The 21,100-nt window shown below is 37.2% G+C and overlaps 1 protein-coding gene across 7 annotated transcripts in view; it reads right to left on the bottom strand.

Moving 5' to 3' along the window:
* The window catches only part of PTPN22 (protein tyrosine phosphatase non-receptor type 22), a 60,582-nt gene that overhangs the window by 21,944 nt on the left and 17,538 nt on the right, over positions 1-21,100 (bottom strand). For 4 of the 7 annotated variants that reach the window (XM_047724537.1, XM_047724540.1, XM_047724539.1 and 1 more), the window contains exons 2-11: positions 20,595-20,703; positions 20,400-20,476; positions 20,146-20,241; positions 19,694-19,732; positions 17,400-17,471; positions 17,224-17,283; positions 16,475-16,617; positions 15,905-15,971; positions 14,978-15,055; positions 12,205-12,291 (exon numbers count right to left, since the gene is read on the bottom strand). In XM_047724537.1, coding sequence (XP_047580493.1) covers positions 12,205-12,291; positions 14,978-15,055; positions 15,905-15,971; positions 16,475-16,617; positions 17,224-17,283; positions 17,400-17,471; positions 19,694-19,732; positions 20,146-20,241; positions 20,400-20,476; positions 20,595-20,703 — 828 coding nt within the window. Of the gene's footprint in view, positions 1-12,204; positions 12,292-14,977; positions 15,056-15,904; positions 15,972-16,474; positions 16,618-17,223; positions 17,284-17,399; positions 17,541-19,693; positions 19,733-20,145; positions 20,242-20,399; positions 20,477-20,594; positions 20,704-21,100 lie in introns of those variants that run through there. The other 3 variants (XM_047724541.1, XM_047724542.1, XM_047724544.1) reach the window with 2 other exon arrangements.

The following is a 21,100-nucleotide window of genomic DNA, read 5'->3' as shown; positions in this document are numbered from 1 at the left end:
TAAATCTAACAGCACATACAGGACACTCCACATTACAACATACACATTCTTCTCAAACTTGTATGGAATATTGTCCAGGATAGACCACATGGTAGGCCACAAAACAAGTCTTAATAAATTTTAAAGGATTGAAGTCATACAAAACTATCTTTTCCAATTATAACAAATTGAGACTAAAAATTAATAACAAAAGGAAAACTAGAAAATTCACAAATGTGTGTAAATTAAACGACTAATGGGTCAGAGAAGAAATCACAACAGAAATTAGAAAATATTTAAAAGTGAACAAAAACGCAGCATACCAAAATGTATGAGATATAATGAAAGTGATATTCAGATGGAATTTATAGCTATAGATGTCTACTCTTAAAAAGAAAGATTTTGAGTGATACACTATATGTTAATTAATTGAATTTAAATTTTAAAAAAAGAAGAAAGATCTCAAATCAATAACTTAGCTTTAAACCTAAGGATATAGGGGAAAAAAAAAACTAAACCAAAAGCTAGCAGAAGGAAGGAAATATTAAAGATTAGAGCAGACATAAATGAAGTAGAGACTAAGAAAACAATGGAGAAAATAAAACCAAAAGTTGATCCCTGGAAGTGATCAATAAAAGTGACAAACCTTAGTTAGAGTGACTAAGGAAAAAAGAGAGAAGACTCAAATTACCAAAATCTCAAATTACAGAAATAAAAATGGGTACATTACTACCAATTTTACAGAAATAAAAAGTATTATAAGACAATAATGTGAACAATTGCACATCAACAAATTGTACAACCTAGATGAAATGGACAAATTCCTAGAAACACATGATCAACCAAAACTGACTCAGGAAGAAATAGAAAATCCGAATAGACCTACAACTAGTAAGTAGACTGAATCAGTAATCAAAAGACCTTCTGACAAAGAAAAGCCAGGACCACATGGTTTCATTAGTGAATTCCACCAAACTTTTAATGAAGAAATAATGCCAGTCTTCCACAAACTCTCCCAAAAAATTAAATAGGAGAGGATACTTACTAAGTCATACTGTGACACCAGCATTGCCCTGATACCATGGCCACACAAAGATACTACAAGAAAAAGAAAACTATAGATCCATATCACTTATGATTATTGATGCAAAGTCCTCAACCAAATACTCATATTCAGTATCATATTGAATCAGTAGAAGAAGAAGGAAGAAGGAAGGAAATATTAAATATTTAGTATCATACTGAATTCAGCACCATATTAAAAGGATTATACACCATGACAAAGGGGGATTTATTCCCAGAATCCAAGGATTGTTCAACATACAAAAATCAATCAATATAATACACCACATTGATAAAATAAAGGGGAAAACTCCCATATGAGCATGTCAGTTGACACAGAAGAAAATCATTTGACAAAATTTATGATAAAAACAATCCAGAATATACAGAGAACTCCTAAGACTCAACAACAACAACAAAACCCAATTCAAAAATGGTCAAAGGACTTATATAGACACTTTCCAGAGATTATATGCAATGGCCAATGAGCACATGAAAAATACTCAACACCACTAATCAGGAAAACACAAACCAGAACCACAGTGAGATACCACTTTATACACATTGGATGGTTACCATAAACCAGCAAACAAACATAGGAAATAAAAAGTGTTGCTAAGGATATGGAGAAATTGGAACCTTGTACATTGCTAGTGGGGATGTAAAATGGGGCAGCTGCTGTAAAAAATAGTATGGCAGTGCCTCAAAAAATTAAACATAGAATTATCATGTGAGGAGCACCTGGCTGGCTTGGTCAGAATAGCATGTGACTCTTCATCTCAGGGTCATGAGTTCAAGCCCCAGATGGAGTGTAGAGGTTACTTTAATAAATACTAAAAAAAAAAAAAAAAAAGAATCATCACATGACCCAGCATTTCCACTTCTGCATATATACCCCAAAGAACTGAAAACAGGAACACAAAAAGATATTTACACACTCATGTTCTTAGCAGTATTATTCATAATAGCCAAAAGGTGGAAGTAAACCACCTATTAACCAATGGATGAATGGAGGAACAAAATGTGGCATATGATGGAATATTATTTAGCCTTAAAAAGGAAGGAAATTCTGATACATTATGACATTGATGAACCTTGAGGACATCATGCTAAGTGAAATAAGACAGACACAAAAGGACAAATATCATGTGATCCCACTGATATGAGGTACCTAGCATACTCAAATTAATAGATTCAGATGGTAGCATAGTGGTTGCCAAAGATGGGGGAAAGGGAGAAAGGAAAGGGAAACTCTAAAAGGTATAAAGTCTCAGTTTTTCCAGGTAAAAATAATTCTGGAAATGGATGGTGGTGATAATTGCACAATATTAATGTTCATAGTATCATTGAACTATACACATAGAATTAGTTAAGGCGGTTAAATTTACGTGTATCTTACCACAGTTTTTTTTAAACATTTTATTTTAGGGACTGAGAGTGCATGTTCATGTGTGCAAAGAGGATAGGAGCAGAGGGGGAGGGAGAGGAAAAGAGAATGAATCCCAAGCAGACTCTGTGCTGAGCGTAAGCCCGATGGGACTTGATCCCACAACCCCAAGATCATGACCTGAGCTGAAACTGAGAGTCAATGCTCAACTGACTGAGCCACCCAGGTGCCCCTATTTTACTACAACTTAGAAATTTTGGAAAAAAAAGTAGGCAAAGGACTTGGATATATATTTGTCTGAAGAAGATATGCAAATGACCAATAAGCACACAAAAATATGATGCTCAACATCAACTAATCATTAGGGAAATGCAAATCAAAACCATGAGATACCACTTCACACCCATTAGGATGGCTATTATCTAAAAAAAAACAAAGCAAAAACCAAAAACCAGAAAATGTCAAGTGGTGGCATGGATGTGGAAAAATTGAAACTCTTATGAATTGCTAGTGGGGATGTAAAATTTTGCAGCCACTGTAAAAAACAGTATGGCAGTACCTTTAAAAACGAAACCTAGAATTACTGTATGATCCAGAAATTTCTGGATTCTTCTGGGTATATATCCCAAAGAATTTGAAGTAGGGACTTCAACAAATATTGGTACACCAATTTTTTAAAAGATTTTATTTATTTATTTGATAGAGAGAGCACACAAGCAGGGAGAGAAGCAGACTCCCCACTGAGCAGGGAGCCCAATGCGGAACTCCATCGCAGGACCTTGGGATCATGACCTGAGTTAAAGGCAGGCACTTAACCAACTGAATCACCCAGGCGCCCCTGCACACTAATTTTTATAGCAGCATTATTAACAGTAACCAAAAGGTGGAAACAATTCAAGTGTCAATTGGTGGATGAATGAATAAGCAAAATGTGGGATATACACACAATGAATATAATAAAACCATAAAAAGGAATGAAATTCTGATGCATACTAAAAAAAAAAAATAGATGAACCTTAAAAACATGCCACATGAAATAAGCCAGATGCAAAAGAATAAATACATGATTCCACTTTTATGATGTACCTATAATAAGCCATTTTATAGAGACAAAAAGTAGAATAGAAATTGCTAGGGGCTGTTGTAGGAAGCATGGAGAGTTTCAGTTTAGGATGATGAAAAATTTCTAGAAATAAATAGTAGCAATGGTCATGCACATAGCGAAGGTACTTACTGCCACTGCATTGTACACTTAAAAATGGGTAAGGTGGTAATTTTTTCCACTGAGATACAATGATATATTTGACTACAACAGAAAATATGAATGGGGGAAGTGTTTCCTCCTCCTATTTTCTGGTATAGATTGTGTAAAATTCATGGTAATTCTTCCCTAAACATTTGGCTAGAATACTCAAATTATGTGGGCCTAGAGACTTCTTTTTTGGGAGTTTTAAAATTACAAGTTCCTTTTCCTTGACTGTTATGGGGCTATTCAAATGATCTATTTCATGTTGAGTAAGCTGTGGTAGTTTGTGTTTTATGAGGAAGCAATCCATTTTGTCTAAATTGTCAAGTGTAGATGTGTCCAGTTCATACTATATTCCTTTATTATCCTTTTGATATCTACAGAGACTCTAGGGCTCTCCCATTTCACTCCTGATATCATTTCTATCTTTTCTCTTCAGCAGTCTTCATAGAAGTTTTGTCAACTTTATTGATTATTTTGGCTCTTTTTTTCACTGTTCTTCTGTTTTCAGTTTCACTGATTTCTGCTCATTATTTCTTTCCTTCTCTTTTCCTTGAGTTTATTTTGCTCTTTCCCTCTCTTAAAGTGGGAGCTCAGATTGTTGATTTTGAGACTTTTACTGTTTTCAAATGTTTGCATTTAGAGAGCTATAAACCTTCCTCTCAAAACTGCTGTAGCTTTGTTCCACAAATGTCAATGTGTTGTATTTTCACTTGTATTCAGTTCAATGTGTGGTTTTTCAAAAATTTCCTAAATACCCATCACCCATTTAGCCTATCTCCCTCCATCAACCCTCAAGTTGTTATCTATAGTTAAGAGTCCTTCATGGCTTATTTCCCTCTCTTTTTCCCCTTCTTCTACATTCATCTGTTTTGTTTCTTAAATTCTACATATGGATGAAATCATATAGTATTTGTTTTTCTCTGACTAATTTTGCTTAGCATAATACACTCAAGCTCAATCCACATTGTTGCAAATGGCAAGATTTCATTCTTTTTGATGGTTGACTAATATATATATATATATATATATATATATATATACACACACACACACACCATATATATACATATACACACACACACACGCACACACACACACACACACACACCGGGCATTCTTTTTGATGGTTACTAACCATCAAAAAGAATGCCCGGTGTGTGTGTGTGTGTGTGTGTTTTAGTATATATATATCATATATATACTATAATATATATATTATATAATATATAATAATAATATAGAATATATAGAATATATAATATACATACACCCATATAATGTAAAATATATAAATAATACTGAATACACACACACACACACACACATATATATATATATATATATCAATGTGTTATATTTTCACAAGTATTCAGTTCAATGTGTGGTTTTTCAAAAAGTCCCATGAAACTTCCTCTTTCAATCAATGGATTATTTAGAAGAATATAGTTTAGTTTCCAAGTGTTTGGATCTTTTCCTGTTATGCTTCTGTTATTGACTTCTAGTTTGACTTCATTGTGGTCAGTGCATACATTCTGTATGATTTCAAATCTTTTTTTTTTTAATGTTTGAGATTGTTTTGTGGCATATATATATATATATATATATACACACACACACATATATATACACATATATATATAATATATGCTACTATAAACATCAGAGTACATGAGCCCCTTTGAATCAGTATTTTTGCTACCTTATTCATGTTTATATGAATATTTGATACATCTTTTTTCCCAATCTTTACTTTAAACCAACCTATATATTTAAAGTATCTTTCTTATAGACAGCATATATATATGCTATATAGCATATAGCATATAGTTTTAAATACTCTGCCAATCTGTCTTTTAATTGGTATATTTATACCATTTACATTTAATGTAATTATTGATATGTTAGGGTTTAACTGTGCCATTTTGTTTTTTGTTTTCTGTTTTTTGTTAGTTCTGTTTTTCACTTCTCTTTTCTTTTTCCTGCATTTTTAGAATTTCATTTTGATTTATCTATAGTGTTTTTTAAGGTACGCCTTTGTATAGCTTTTGTAGTGGTGGCTCTAGGTATTACATTATATAAAATAACCTATCACAGTCCACAGGTGTTACCATTTCACTAGTTCAAGTACAGAAACTTCTCCCTTTACGTTTCCTAACTCTTCCCTGTTTATAATATAATTATTTTAAATATTTCCTCTAATACATTTAGAACTACATCAGACTGCATAATTTTTGCTTCAATCATCAAAAAATTTAGAAAACGCAAAAAGAAAAAGAAAGCCAGGCGCCTGGGTGGCTCAGTGGGTTAAAGCCTCTGCCTTTGGCTCAGGTCATGATCCCAGAGTCCTGGGTCGGGTCCCACATTGGGCTCTCTGCTCAGTGGGGAGCCTGCTTCTCCATCTCTCTCTGCCTGTCTCTCTGCCTACTTGTGATCTCTCTCTCTGTCAAATAAATAAATAAATAAAAATCTGAAAAAAGAAAAAGAAAGCCTATTACATTTACCCATGGTTTTCCTTATCATGTTCTCCCTTTCATCACTTCCTTTCTGCTTAGAAAAGTTCCTTTGTCATTTTTTAAAAGATAGGTCTAACAAACTAATTCTCTTAGTTTTTTGTCTGTTTGTTTTTCATCTGAGAATGTCTTGATTTCTTCTTCATTCCTGAAGGATATTTTCACTGGGTATGGGATTCTGGGTTGTCAGTTACTTTTTTTCAGCATGAAGACATATTGTTTTACTTTCTTCTGGCTCCCATGGTTTCTGATGACAAATCTGCTATCATTCTAATTGTTTTCTCCCTACTCTTAAGATCATTTTTCCATGGCTGTTTTCTAGAACTTTTGTCTTTAATTTTCAGAAGTTTAATTATAATGAGCCTTGAAGTACTTTTTTTTTTCAAGATTTTATTTATTTATTTGACAGAGATCACAAGTAGGCAGAGAGGCAGGCAGAGAGAGAGAGAGGAGGAAGCAGGCTCCCTGCCAAGCAGAGAGCCCGATGCGGGGCTTGATCCCAGGACCCTGGGACCACGACCTGAGCTGAAGGCAGAGGCCTTAACCCACTGAGCCACCCAGGCACCCCTTGAAGTACTTTTTTAACCCTGTGTCTTTTTCTCCTCTCCTTCTTGGACTTTGCTGACACAAATGCTAGTTATTTTCTTGCAGTCCCTTAGGTTCCCTAAGACTCTGTTTGTTCTTTTTTTCCAGTCTATTTTATTTTTTATGTTTAGATTGGGTAATTCCTATTGTTCTATCTTTTATCTTATTGGTTCTTTTTTTCTGTGTGTACCCTGAATTCTGCTGTTGAGCTCATCTACTAAGCTATTTTGTTTCAGTTACTATGTTTTTTAATTCTAAAATTGCCATTTGGTTCTTTTTTATATCTTCTAGATTTTTTGCTGAATCTTTTTATATTTATTGCTGAGCCTTTCCATTTTTTTATCTTTTATTTTTTTTAAAGATTTTATTTATTTATTTCATGGAGATCACAAGTAGGCAAAGCAGCAGGCAGAGGGAGAGGGGGAAGTAGGCTGCCTACTGAGCAGAGAGCCCTACGTGGGCTCGATCCCAAGACCCTGGGATCATGACCTGAGCCGAGGGCAGAGGCTTAACCCACTGAGCCACCCAGGTACCCCAGCCTTTTTGTTTAAAAAAAAAAAAAAAATTTAAAGCATGTTTGTAATTGCTCATTGAAGCATTTTTATTGTGGCTACTTTTAAAACTTGGTCAGATAATTCTAACATCTTTACTTTGTCCTCTATTGATGGTCTTATTCATTTGGTTTGAGATCTTCCTGTTCTTGGTATGATGAGTGATTTTCAATTGAAACTTAGATATTTTTGTATTGTTATGAGGCTCTAGATCTTAGTTAAACCTTCTGTTTTAGCTAGGTTTTTTTATTTTTAACTACATTCTACAGAGGAAAGGGAAGGTGCTGCCTCATTACTGCCTTGTTACTGCCAAGTATATTCTAACTCCACCAGTTTCCTCACTGAGTCTTTGTTGACAGCCAAGGGGAGACATCATGGAAGACACTCCCCATGTGGTATCTACTGACACTGTGGTAAGCAGAGGTCTTATCACTGCTCAATGATGGTGGAAGTCCTAATTCTCTACTAGGCTTCTTCTGACACTACTTCAGTGGGGAGGCATTAGGGTACCATGTTAGTGTCCAGTAGAAGCTTAGGTTCCCCATGCAGTCCCCAATGACACTGCAGGAAACCCTCATTTCAGGCCATTGAGGATGAAAATCCTACCTCTTTACCTGACCTTCTCTGACATCACTCCAGAATTCTAATACAGTGTTGAGGTGGGGATCTAGGACCCCACTCAGTCTTTACCGACATGTGTGGGTTGGGGGACCACTATTTTCTGTGGTGTTGACTAAAGTAGAGTGATGATTATCTAAAAGTTTTCTATCTTGCTGGACTGCCCCTTTTTTTGGTCCTTTGGCTAGACAGAGCAGGCTTTTGTTGGGGCTTTTTTGTCTGTATCACTGGCATTTCCAGGTTGTTGACTTCTTCAGTTTCAAGTCTGGGATATATGAGTCAAAAGAAAACTGGAACTTAGCATCATGTCTTTCCTTGGGTCTCAAGGTCCTTCACTGGCCTGTCTTTTTTCTATCTCTCAGAGCCTTCTTATAGTTGTTTTTTTATATAATGCCAATTATAAGTATAGTTTCTGGTTGCACTTAGTTGGACCAGAAAAAAAAAAAAAACCACACACGGAAAAGTGTGTCTACTTGATCTTTTCCAGAAACAGAAGTCCTCTTTATTTAACTGTAACCAATTCTTTCTATGAGAGTTTGGACTGTGTTCTTATGTTCCCATTTACTTACTAAGGGCCCACTCCAAACAACCCAGCAGGAGCCATGACACTGCTACTGGACTAAATTTGAGTATTGGCATTTCCTGAAACCTAAATAAAATATCAGCCCACATACTCCAGCGACATATCAAAAGAATCTTTTTTGTTCAAGAAGGGTTAATTCTAAAATACAGGGACAGTTTGACATTAATAAATCCAATGGTGTGACTATATTAATACATCAAAGGAGAAATCCATGTGATCATTCCCTTATGCAAAATATGCAATTGACATAATTCAACATTCTTCCTCTAAAATTTTCCTAATAAAATAGAAATCAGTGAATACTCTCTTTAAACAATTGAAAAACAATAGTCCAATTTATAATTGCACAAAAATGAATAAGATACCTAGGAATAAATTTAACCAAAAAGGTGAAAGACATTGATTAAAGAAATTAAAGATGACACAATGAATGGAAAGATATACCATGCTCATGAATTAGAAGAACTAATATTCTTAAAATGTTCATACAACCCAAAGCAATTTACAGATTCAATGCAATCCATGTTAAAATACCAAGAGCATTTTTCACAGAGCTAGAACAAATAATCCTAAAATTTGTAGAACTACAAAGACCTCAAAGAGTCAAAGTCCAATCTTGAGAAAGAAAAGAAAGCTAGATGAAATCCCAATTTCAAGCTATATTTCAAAGCTAAATTCATCAAAACAGTATGGCACCGACACAAAAATAGACACATAGATCAATGGAACAGATAAAGAGACCAGAAAGAGACCGACATTTATATGATCAATTAATCCATGACAAAGGGGTGAGAATATACAATGGGATGGGGCCCCTGGGTGGCTTAGTTTTTGAGTGTCTGCCTTTGCCTCAGGTCATGATCTTGGCATCTGGGATTGGACTGCTGAGCAGTCGGACTCCCTGCTCAGCAGGGAGTCTGCTTCTCTCTCTGCCTCTCCCCCTGCTTGTGCCCTCTCTCTTACTCTCTTTCACTTTGTCTCTTAAATAAATAAATAAATAACTTTTTAAAAAGAATATACAATGTGGAAATGACAGTGTTTTCAGTAAATGGTGTTGAGAAAACTGGACAGCTACATGCAAAAGAATTAAACTTGACCACTCTCTTATACTGTACACAAAAATAAACTCAAAATGGATTAAAGACCTAAATGTGAGACCTAAAACCGTCAAACTCCTAAAAGAAAACATAGGTAATTTCTTTTTTTTTTTAAAAGATTTTATTTATTTATTTGTCAGAGACAGAGGGAGAGAGAGCGAGCGAGCACAGGCAGACAGAGAGGCAGGCAGAGGCCGAGGGAGAAGCAGGCTCCCTGCCCAGCAAGGAGCCCGATGTGGGACTCGATCCCAGGACCCAGGGATCATGACCTGAGCCGACGGCAGCCGCTTAACCAACTGAGCCACCCAGGTGTCCCAACATAGGTAATTTCTTATAGTGATCTCTTGGACATTGGCCTTAGCAACATATTTATGGATATGTCTCCTCAGGCAAAGGAAACAAAAGCAAAAATAAACTAAGGAGACTATATCAAAATAAAAACTTCTGCACAACAAAGGAAATAATCAAGAAAACAAAAAGACAACCTAATGAATGGAAGAAGATGTTTGTAAATGATATATCCATGAGGAGTTAATATCCAAAATATATAAAGAACTTGTATAACTCAAAACGAAAAAACTTATTAAAAAATGGGCAGAGGGCATGAATAAATATTTTTCTAAAGAAGACAGGCAGATGGCCTATAGGCACATGAAAAGATGCTCAACATCACTAGTCATCAGGGAAATGCAAATCAAAACCACAATGAGATATCACTCTACACCTGTCGGAATGGCTAAAATAAAAAGCACAAGAAACAAGTGTTAGAGGAAGTAAAGAAAAAGGAACCCTCGTGCACTGTTGGTGAGAATGTAAATTGGTGCAGTCACTATGGAAAACAGTATGGAGGTTCCTTAAAAAATTAAAAATAAGACTATACCATTTGATCCAGTAATCACACTACTGTGTATTTGCCCAAAAAATACAAAAACACTAGTTTCAAGAGACATATGCACCCCTATGTTTATTGTAGCATTATTTATAATAACCAAACTACGGAAGCAGCTCAAGTGTCCATCCCTCGATGGATAAAGATGGTATATTTATATAATGGAATATTACTCAGAAAAACGAAAGAAATTTGCCATTTTGTGACAACATGGATGGACCTAGAGGGTAATAGGCTAAGTAAAATAAGTCAAATAAGGGAAGGTAAATACCAAATGCTCCCACTCATTTGGGGAATCTGAAAAGCAAAATTAACCAACAAAAGACTTTTTTTTTTTTTAAGTAGGCTCCAGGCTCAGCATGGAGCCCAACATGGGGCTTGAACTTACAACCTTGAGATCAAGACCTGAGCTAAGATCAAGAGTTGGACACATAACTGACTGAACCACCCAGACACCCCGCAAAAAACAGACTCTTAACTATAGAGAACAAACTGGTGGTTGCCAGAGGGGAGGTAGGTGGAGGAAGAGGTAAAATAGATGATGGGGATTAAGAGATGTAAACAAACAAACAAATATCTCCAATCAAGTCAGCAGCACACTTGGTAGTGAAACATGAGAATCTTTCCCATTAAAATTTGGTTGTCCATAATCACCTTTATCATTTAACCTTGGTATGGGAATACTGGCTAATAAAACATATATAAATAGGATATAAATAACAATTTCTGACAAAACTATACTCTTATTTCCATGTCCTTCTACCATATTGTTTTCCCTTGAAGCTGACACTAATGAGGATTGCTTAGTCCATTTCAAACCTCAACAGTTTTTCTTGCTTTCCTTCCCCATGATTCAACATTTGACTGACAAGAGTTATGATCAGAATCGTGTCTTATATTATTTTGTATTCCTAATCCTAGATAATATTAGAATTAGTAGTATTAGTAGATACTACCCAGTATCCTAACACTGGGTAGAAGGTCCTCAGTGAATATTTTCAGATTAAGAATCCAAAATGTGATATTAAAAATTAAATTAATAAGAATATGTTACAAAACACACCCTTCAAAGGTAAATCAGTAATCTTATTTTCTTAAAGTTTGTTCAGAACCTAATACTTTGTGACTTCACAGTTAGTATTTGATTTATCAATTTTTGTGATGTGATCAAAATAGCATATCCTAGAATACTCAATATTTCTTAATTGGAATTTGGTTAAATCATAATCATTTTTATACCGAAGACCCTCAGCTAAAAATCCCTCTGCATATTCTAAAATATTTCCAAAATTTGATGAGAGATATGCAATCAAAACGAGGCTAAAGAAACCTGAAAAATCACATCAGTTTTCAACTATGATTTCACTTTGTAACTATCACTCTCACTTTTAACTCACCACATAGTTATTAGACCTGGGAACAGAATAGACACTTGCCCTGTCACTCACTCCTATTGTTTCTAAATTTAGCTGAAAATTGTAAACAGTAGGTTAACCAAAAGATTCATTTTCTAAGTTGAAGTACTTCAATTAATCAGTCCTTCTCCACAGGAGATTTGCAGTATAACCCCATGTACCCCTGACACTCCAATTCAGTTTTGGCAATAAATCATTAGTCCTATAATTGATTTCTGATCCCGTGACCAAAATAAAACATGGGGAAAAAAAAGACAAAATGTCAAGTTTAATGTTTACCTCTGTTCCCGAGTGTTGATCCCTAATAACATCCATCTGTCTCTTAAACAGTTCTAATACAGCCTTGTAGACCAGTTCATACTGTTCCTGAAGAGCATCACAAACCGAAATAAATGAAAACAAACAAGAAACTTGGTGAACCACAGAACCAGAGTTCAGGAGTGTGAACATAAGTCAAACCCTAGTACAGCAGACCTGAAAAGACCATCAACCATAGTTTCATTGTAATGCCCTTACGTTTGTGAAGCCCATTTCGGATTGCAAAGCACTTGCAGCCTACTAGAAATAGCTAAATATTTGATCTTCTACCTCTAAATATACAAGGGCCTTCGGCATGTTTTATGTTCTGACCCCACTTTCTCACTTATCTTCCCCCGCACCATCATCCCTCCAATTTCGTTTTCCTGGCTCACATTTTAAACGTTTTATCTGATTCTGGATGCATTTTTGGTCAGGCACCTTCATCTTTTCTGGGAAAAGGGACGTAGATTGTGGTCACGGAGCTTCAATTATATTCTTCATTTGACCCTGACAATTTATCTCTAAAGCAGTTAGGCTATTATCCCTGTTTACACTTCGTACAAGTTTGTTCAGCCATGATTTCCAGACTTGGATTTGAACCTGGGTCTTCTGACTCTTAGTTTAATATACCTAGATCAAGCTGCTGACATGCTCTCCTAGTGAAGACACCAAAAAAAAGTAGATCACCCAAGAGAGTCTGGAAATTTGTGCCTGTGAAAGGATTTCACTGTCGGGAAATGACACCGCCACCCTTAAAGGGTCTGTGCAGGTGGGGGTGGGGTTCTGCCATGGGACTTGCTCTAGCACTTGATTTTGGAGCTACTTTTCATCTGAAAGAGCCTCAATGGGGTTTCCCTGGCACTTCACACAATACAAATAAAGCACAACTTTTGCCAATTATAATTTTAGCAGGAGAACCATACAGAATCTGCATCACCCACACATCTGTTGGTACACTCTCCCATTTTTTTAAGAAAAGGAAAGTCAGACAGGAAGTGATCAGCTGGTTACAGTGCTATTTCCTGGTGAGAGTGGTGTCAGAAAAAGCAGCTGACAACTGGTAAGGGATTTGTTCAGCTAGTTGTTGATAATGTTGATTAACATATGAAAGCTAACCAGAAATCGTTTCCTCTGTCTCCGACCTTTACAAGGAGGCCGGAAATGGACTTTCTCTGAAATGAAGTAGGGTTTATTGATTGATTCATACTACAGAGAGCCATACTCTCTGTAGTATTGTAGATTCATACTACAATGTAATATTAGACAACTAGGTTGCATACTTCCTGGGGTCTTTAGACATTTATATGGATCGACCTGCTTTTAAGTCTGGTGGCACTAATCCAGCCAATGCTTTTACTTCACAGAAACTTTTTCCTTCAGGTTGAATATAGAAAACACCTACAGTCGATGCATGAAAAAAATTTTTTTTCCACTAGCTATTAGTGGAAAACCTACGTGGGCCAAACAGAAGGCTTATATTACAATAGCTCTTCATTTTTTCCCCTCAATTCACAAATGTCAGATGAAAATATCTAAACTGCCACTGTCAGTTATTTTACCTCCAATTCTATGGGCAAGTTCATTTGTAAGTGCTTTTAACACTTCAGGGTCTTACCACTTAAGCAGTAGAAAGTAGTTCTAACAAATTATGTAAAAACGTCTGTTACTTCTGTCAACAAATGCTTGGTGAATGAATAAATGGGTGAAAGCGAAACTCCATCTTAAAGATGGAGACCATTTTTTTGGAAATGTGGGTAAAATTATTGGTGTAGAAATCTGGGTGAAATTAATATCGTAGAGAGTGAGAGTTCTGTCCTGAAGTGTTTCATCTAGGAGGTGGAACTTGAGCAGGAGAGGAGAGAACAAAGCAGGAGAAGAGCATTCCTAACAGAGTGAACGAGGGTGAGCACTTTGGGGTAGATGAAAATGTTGTGATAGACATGTAACCTTATTATAGTATGGTTATAATCATGGTTTTTTAAGTATGCATACTTAAGGATCAGGAGAGACTACAAAACAATAATAATTGTGGCTATCTCTAGGTGATAGGAGTATGGTTGCTTTTATTTTTAATTTTCTTCAAGTCAAAAAATGAGTATGCAGACTGACTGCACTCTCAGGATTCTGTTACCACTTCCTGAAGCAGAAATAACAAATCTCTGGGGCGCCTGGGTGGCTCAGTGGGTTAAAGCCTCTGCCTTCGGCTCAGGTCATGATCCCAGGGTCCTGGGATCCAACCCCAATTGGGCTCTCTGCTCAGCAGGGAGCCTGCCTCCCCGCCCCTCTCTGCCTGCCTCTCTGCCTACTTGTGATCTCTGTCTGTCAAATAAATAAATAAATAAATAAATAAATCTTTAAAAAAAAAAAAAGAAACAACAAATCTCTGATTTTTCTACAGTTTCAGAAGTGAATTGCTGCTACAAAACTTCAAGTTAACCTAACTCTTTCTTTCTAATCAAACAGCTTGTGAAATTTTTTCAACATCCTTTATAATAAATATTACAATAGTTTCTTAATATTTTCTGCAAAGACAGTAAAATACAAGGAATGAGAGGAATTTGACCCAAGGCAAGGAAGACAGGGAAAAAAATTATCTATTCAGAGTTCGAGGAAATGCAAATGGACTAGTGCTCCTAAGAGGAAATTGGTAGTATAGCTAGGCAGTCAGCTGTTTTGGGTTGCCTTACTATTGAACAGAGAGATATAGCAAGACTGAGACACATGTTATGATCCATTCACCATAGTTGCATACCTGAGTTTGAACAAATGAAGGTCTTTGTGTTCGCATTTCCTGGATCAAACTAAAAACACTGAAGTTCTCTGGAAGTATCTATCAAATAAAAGGGGGAAAAAAATCTTACTCCTTTGTTCCTCTGCTTTGTTAATTATTATTTTATTTATTTAAAATTTAATATTACTTAATATTTAATAAATTATTACTATTATTGACAAGACTGGTCTTGTCACTCCCATGATATCTGCTCTCCTAACAGAAGATAATATCCAAAAAAGAATGCATTTTTTAAATGAATGAGGTTTCTCATCACTTGCGTCATGATTTAGAGCCTGGTATTTTCCCCAGAAAAGATTGAAGAAACTCTCGGGCATGATTTTGCATGGGGTGATCAAATGTCTGAAGTTAATGATATAATGAGGGATAAGGTTCAGATGAGGAAGCATGAGAATTTTATGAAATAAAAGAAATTGGCAGATAGATTTCAAGCCCGTGTTTCAAAGTTCCCACTTCCTATTAGACTTTTAAAAATGACTTAGAGATTGGAACACAAAATTTGTGATAGAGTCCATCCACTAAAGTAGTTTGGATAAAGAAAGGGCAGTGATTCTCAAACTACAGCATGCCTTAGAAGCACCAGGAGAGCTTGCTGGTTTCCCCCTTCCTCCCCCTACCTCCATAGTTTCTGCTTCAATCTATCCAAGGCCCTGCCCAAGGTTTTGCATTTCTAACAAGTTCTCAGGTGATGCCAATGTTGCTTGCCTGGGAACTAACTTTGAGAACCACCAACCTAGGGCCTAATTTAAGCATCTGACAAAGTGGGTCTACAGTGAATATTCTAGAAAAGATGAGTCATGGAGATAGATGTTTGGAAGAACCAAACAATTCCTAGGTCTGAAAGTAGCAGGTTAAGTAGACAGGAAGTGCCTGAGGAGAAAAACTCACCCCATCTTTTAGCAACATCCAGGTATAATCAATAGCACAGATAACACCAGTCCTTCCACAGCCAGCACTGAAATGAAACATCACAGGAGCACATACAGTTGCAGAGGGTGGGTCATTGACAGTAGCTGGGAAATGTCACCAGCAGATTGGGGAAGAAGAAACCTAGAGGCAATGAAATGTTCCAAAGCATCCCCCCTTTCCCAGAGCATGTTTGTCAGTTGTCATATGCCCACATGAACCTCAGGACAGATCCTAGGTGACTTCTCTTAACAAGAGTCTCTGCACTGTTCCCAAGTAACATGTCAGAAAATATTAATTTAATGCTCAGGTTGAATTTATTATGATTTGGTTTTGCTATGGACCTTGCCCTTTCAATCACTCTCATTTCTAAGCTTTGTTCCTTTCTCATCAACTGGAAAAAGTGAGACTAGGATCAGGAGCCTACATCCTACATGCTTGTACCACCTTGAATTCCAACAGACTCTGTCTTCCTTCAGGTATAGCAGGAGTCCTGGCCACACTGTGACATTTAGTTTGTTTGGGTGGAAGGTTCAAAGACCAGCATCTTACCTGCAGTGAATGCATATGGGAACACTGACATCCTCTTGGTAAGAACGTACATCCCAGATGAGCTCAAGAATAGGGTCTATGGATGAAGGCACATCATGGTCTGGCCAATTCTTGTAATGAAACTGGTAGATAGTTCGAGTTTCCTATAAAAAAGAAGTAGCCAGAATAAAAAGCGAGTTCAATGTCAGGACCCCACCTCATTCTACCACAAGATTATTCTGACTTCCTAAGTAGCATCTCTGTCCTGTTGGCGATTTATGCTGCTTTCTTCTCCACAGGCCTCTAGGGCCCATGTGCCTTCTGAGAACAATTAAAAGTGATTTCAGGTAACTGACTATTGGTCTGTCTCTATCCGCCCCACTCACAAGAGGAGGTAGATATTAAGATAGTCCAAACAGAGCTTCCCAACTGGTGTGCTTCACCGGTTCAAGTGGGTCACAGTCATGCTGATATAGTAAACCCCTTTGTCATAGAGAGACCGGGCAACATGAGCTCTCAAGGTGGTTCCCAGCCTCTATTCACCACATAGCCTCTATTCATCCTACAAATATTATCATTTTATAGGCGTGCCATGGTGTGTAATAGATTGGGGAGTAAGGATTACATCAAAGGTCTCTTTTGCATATGAAGATTTATCGAGAACCTCCAAGGGCCCCACCATTCCTACTGTCTTGTGGCCAGCCCGAGTCACATACGTATGTATTTGCTGCCGTGGGCTCTTGAGGTTACCACTCAAGGTCTATACTTACACTATTGAACTTGGCTTTTAGAGTCCTGATTATGTAATCGGATTTTCTATTTTCAGCTTCCTAAGAAGTAAATTCAAATATTAGTTATTTCAAAGACTAATGTTCAAAAACTAGCCTCTATAAAGTAGACTCGGGAGCATCTGCTCAGCCATAATGGAAACAGGCATCATACTCACACAGGATATGGAGAAAGGGCCAACTTGCCGCGGTAGCTCTCCTGGCTCAGTCCAGTAGCGCTCACACTTTTTCTGTTGCACAAAGCAAAATGTCATGACTCCCCTCCAGATATTCTAGTCTCTTCTGGGTAACAAAATCCACTTCCTCATTCAGAAGCAAATTCACAAATTCAGCTCTGTGTCCTTTAACTTAGGTTAGGACCATCCCCAACATCATGGTCTGGAATCTTCAAGGATGGGAAAAACACTAAAGGATATATCAATTTCAGACTTCATAGAAGTCTGAAGAAGTAGAAATAGGGATCTGACCTTTTCAGTACAGTAGTCCCACCTTACCCACAGTTTTATTTTCCATGGTTTTAGTTACCCATGGTCAACCGTGGTCTTTCAGTTACCCATATATAGTCCAGGATGTATTGTTGGAAGATCAGTAGTAGCCTAACCCTATGTTGCAACACTTACGTCATTCCCCTCACTTCATCTCATCATGTAGACATCTGATCATCTTACATCATCATCATCAGAAGGGTGAGTACAGTACAATAAGATATTTTGAGGAAGAAAGAGATCACATTCACCTAACTTCTAGAATATTGTTATAATTGTTCTATTATAGTATTGTTGTTGTTAACTCCTATTGTGCCTATTCACAAATTAAACTTTACCATAGGCATGTATGCATAGAAAAAAACATAGTGTATATAGAGTTTGAAATTATCCTCATGTCAGGCATCCACTCCAGGCGTCTTGGAGTATATCCCACATGAATAAGGGGGACTACTGTATTTCAAAGGGATTAACAGAGATCATGTCTACTAAAGCAAAGCTGTACAAGCCAAGTGAAAGCTTCTTTTTTTGTTAAAGATTTTATTTATTTGAGAGAGGGTACAAGGAGGGAATGGGGAGGGGCAGAGGGAGAGGGACAAACAGACTCCCCAATAAGCAGGAAGCCCAACTGAACTCTGCAGGGGCTCGATTCCAGAACCCTGAGATCGTGACCTGAGCCAAAGGCAGATGGTTAACCAACTGAGCCACCCAGGCACCCCTGAAAGCTTGGTTTTAACTGGAATTATGAATATCAATAGGAGGTAAGAAGAGTGTTATTCAATAGAAACATAATGTGAGCTACCCAGGCAGTTTTAAGTTTTCTTTTTTTTTTTTTTAACTTTTTTGTTTTATCCTTCATGTATTTCCACTTTTTTTTTTTAGATTTTTATTTATTATTTATTTGACAGGCAGAGATCACAAGTAGGCAGAGAGAGAGAGAGGTGGAAGCAGGCTCCCTGCCGAGCAGAGAGCCCAATGCGGGGCTCGATCCCAGGACCCTGGGATCATGACCCAAGCCGAAGGCAGAGGCTTTAACCCACTGAGCCACCCAGGCGCCCCAGTTTTAAGTTTTCTAATAGCCACATTCAAAAATGAAAAAAATATGAGATTAATTTTAATAATCCATCTTAGCCAGTATATTAAAAAAAAACATGTAATCAATAGAAAACAGATATTCAATATTTGACATTTGTCTCGGTCTTCAAACCCAGTGTGTATTTTATATTGACAGCACATATCAGTATCTTAAATTACCATCGGAAACATTTTATTTCCATTTAGAGCTCATCAAGTATATGGTTGAAAAAGATTCACATACCCAAGTTGTTCCAGACACTGAATTGGAAAACCGAGTTTTTAAACTTAAACTCACTAAAATAAAAGGAAATAAAATTGAGCTCCGTGAAACTAGCCATGTTTCAAGGGCTCGATAGTCACATGTGGCCAGTGGGTGCCACGTTAGACAACATGGGGTTAGAAGGGCTGACTGCCAGTTAAAGGTGCCTGATTTATTAACAAAAGTGGGAAAATGGTTACTTTAAAAGCATATCTTATCTTGGGGTGCCTGGGTGGCTCAGTGGGTTAAGCCTCTGCCTTCGGCTCAGGTCATGATGTCAGGGTCCTGGGATCGAGCCCCACATCAGGCTCTCTGTTCAGTGGGGAGCCTGCTTCCCCCCCTCTCTCTGGCTGCCTCTCTGCCTACTTGTGATCTCTCTTTCTGTGTCAAATAAATAAATAAAATCTTTAAAAAAAAAAAGCATATCTTATCTTTACTTTAAAATAGAGAGTCTACTGGGAAAGTGGACAAAAGGAGTTCTTAGGTGTGTAAAGGGAGTCACTTGGTGTTCTCAAACTGACAGTTAATAAGATGAGGATAATTTTTAAGTAGGCACAATTAAGGAAAGTTCTGCGACCAACTTTCCCCCTTCTCTTTCCTTTATCTTTAGGTCTACCAGAAAGCTACTCACCTTCCCCATCTCAAACTCCATGCATGCCATAACAATGACCTGGGGGGATGAAATTGATAGAGCATTGATGTGGTTAGAAAGAGCAGTTAACACATGGGTTCCAGGATTATCATTTTTTTCTGTTTTGTTTTTTAACCCCCCAAAAGAAATCTTGGTAAATGATAAAATGTCACTACTGCCCTTCTTTCTGTCCTTACTTCCCTTTTTCCTATTCAAATCAGTAAATTCTTATTAACAAATGAACCTGTCAAGATATGAACTTTCATTTCCTTGAATACAGGTGACATTGTGATTTTAACAAAAATGTGCCTGAACCCTGAAATTCTAGCGACTTGGCCCCAAAAGGCACCGATTCTAATGCAGAGGAAACCTTAATCCCATATCCTGACACCCTGCCCCCCTCCATCCCTAACAACTACGGAAGAGAGTAACAGAAGCAACTCTGTCCTTACCAGGATGCTGTATTCCCAGACCATCCTCCAGAAGTCCAGGAGAGTTGTAGACAAGGGTCCCTGGGTGGCAATATAACCCTTGGGTCCATAAACTCCCTAAAGGGGAACAGAAATCATATAGGATGACTACAAATAGTATCTTCTTCTTCTTGTCTAGGATCCTCTCCACCTTTTTTTTAGGTACCTAGAGAAATATGGTCTAGTACCTCAACCCCTTGTTTAGGTACTAGAGAACTATAGAATGCAGGGTGTACCTTAATGAAGTTGGCATTGATGTAGTCAGAATCTTCATCCGAGGTTATCAGGGACAGCTCTACTCGGCTGTGATCATCTATAATACAAAAGACAGAGCCAGGATAACTAAAAGGGCTTAGTCAGAGGGCTTACTGTAAGTCAGGACCTAGCACTGTGAATAGCAGATGCTTTTTATAGGGAGAAACAAAACTTACAGGGCAAGATATCTTTATATCTGTTTTTCTTGATATTCGTGGGCATCTCAGCCACAGTGGTGGGATAGGTTTTGTCTGCCTTGTACTTGGTGGATTGTCTTTTCAGCTTCTGTAATAAAATTCCAAAAGTTAAATCCTCCTAGGGTACAGAGGGAAGAAGCTATCTCTAGATAGCTTTCCTTCTCTTCTGCCCAAACAGTCCATTTTTGCAACTGGTAACCTCTTCTAGAAGTACCTCCAGTTCAGGACAGAGCCCCAGAACATAAGATCAGCAGACTTCAGTTTGGAGAAGTGAAAAGATCACACTTACAGCAGCTGAGCCACAAATAACTAAAACCTAGAGGTGAAACTAGCAAATATTTTAAAAGCCAATGTCTTTTTGAAAACAAACTATATGTTCCACACAAACATCAGCTACTAGAAGCTTACCTTCTTTACAGCTACCACAGGACTATTTTAAGTAGAAATGGAACTTAAGCCAAATAAAATCTCTCTATATCTAGCAA

Source organism: Lutra lutra, chromosome 4, assembly GCF_902655055.1.
Source record: "Lutra lutra chromosome 4, mLutLut1.2, whole genome shotgun sequence".
In the NCBI taxonomy this organism is placed as follows: Eukaryota; Metazoa; Chordata; class Mammalia; order Carnivora; family Mustelidae; genus Lutra; species Lutra lutra.
The sequence above is the reverse complement of the archived record's forward strand: the minus strand, read 5'-3'. Positions and strand labels throughout refer to the sequence as shown.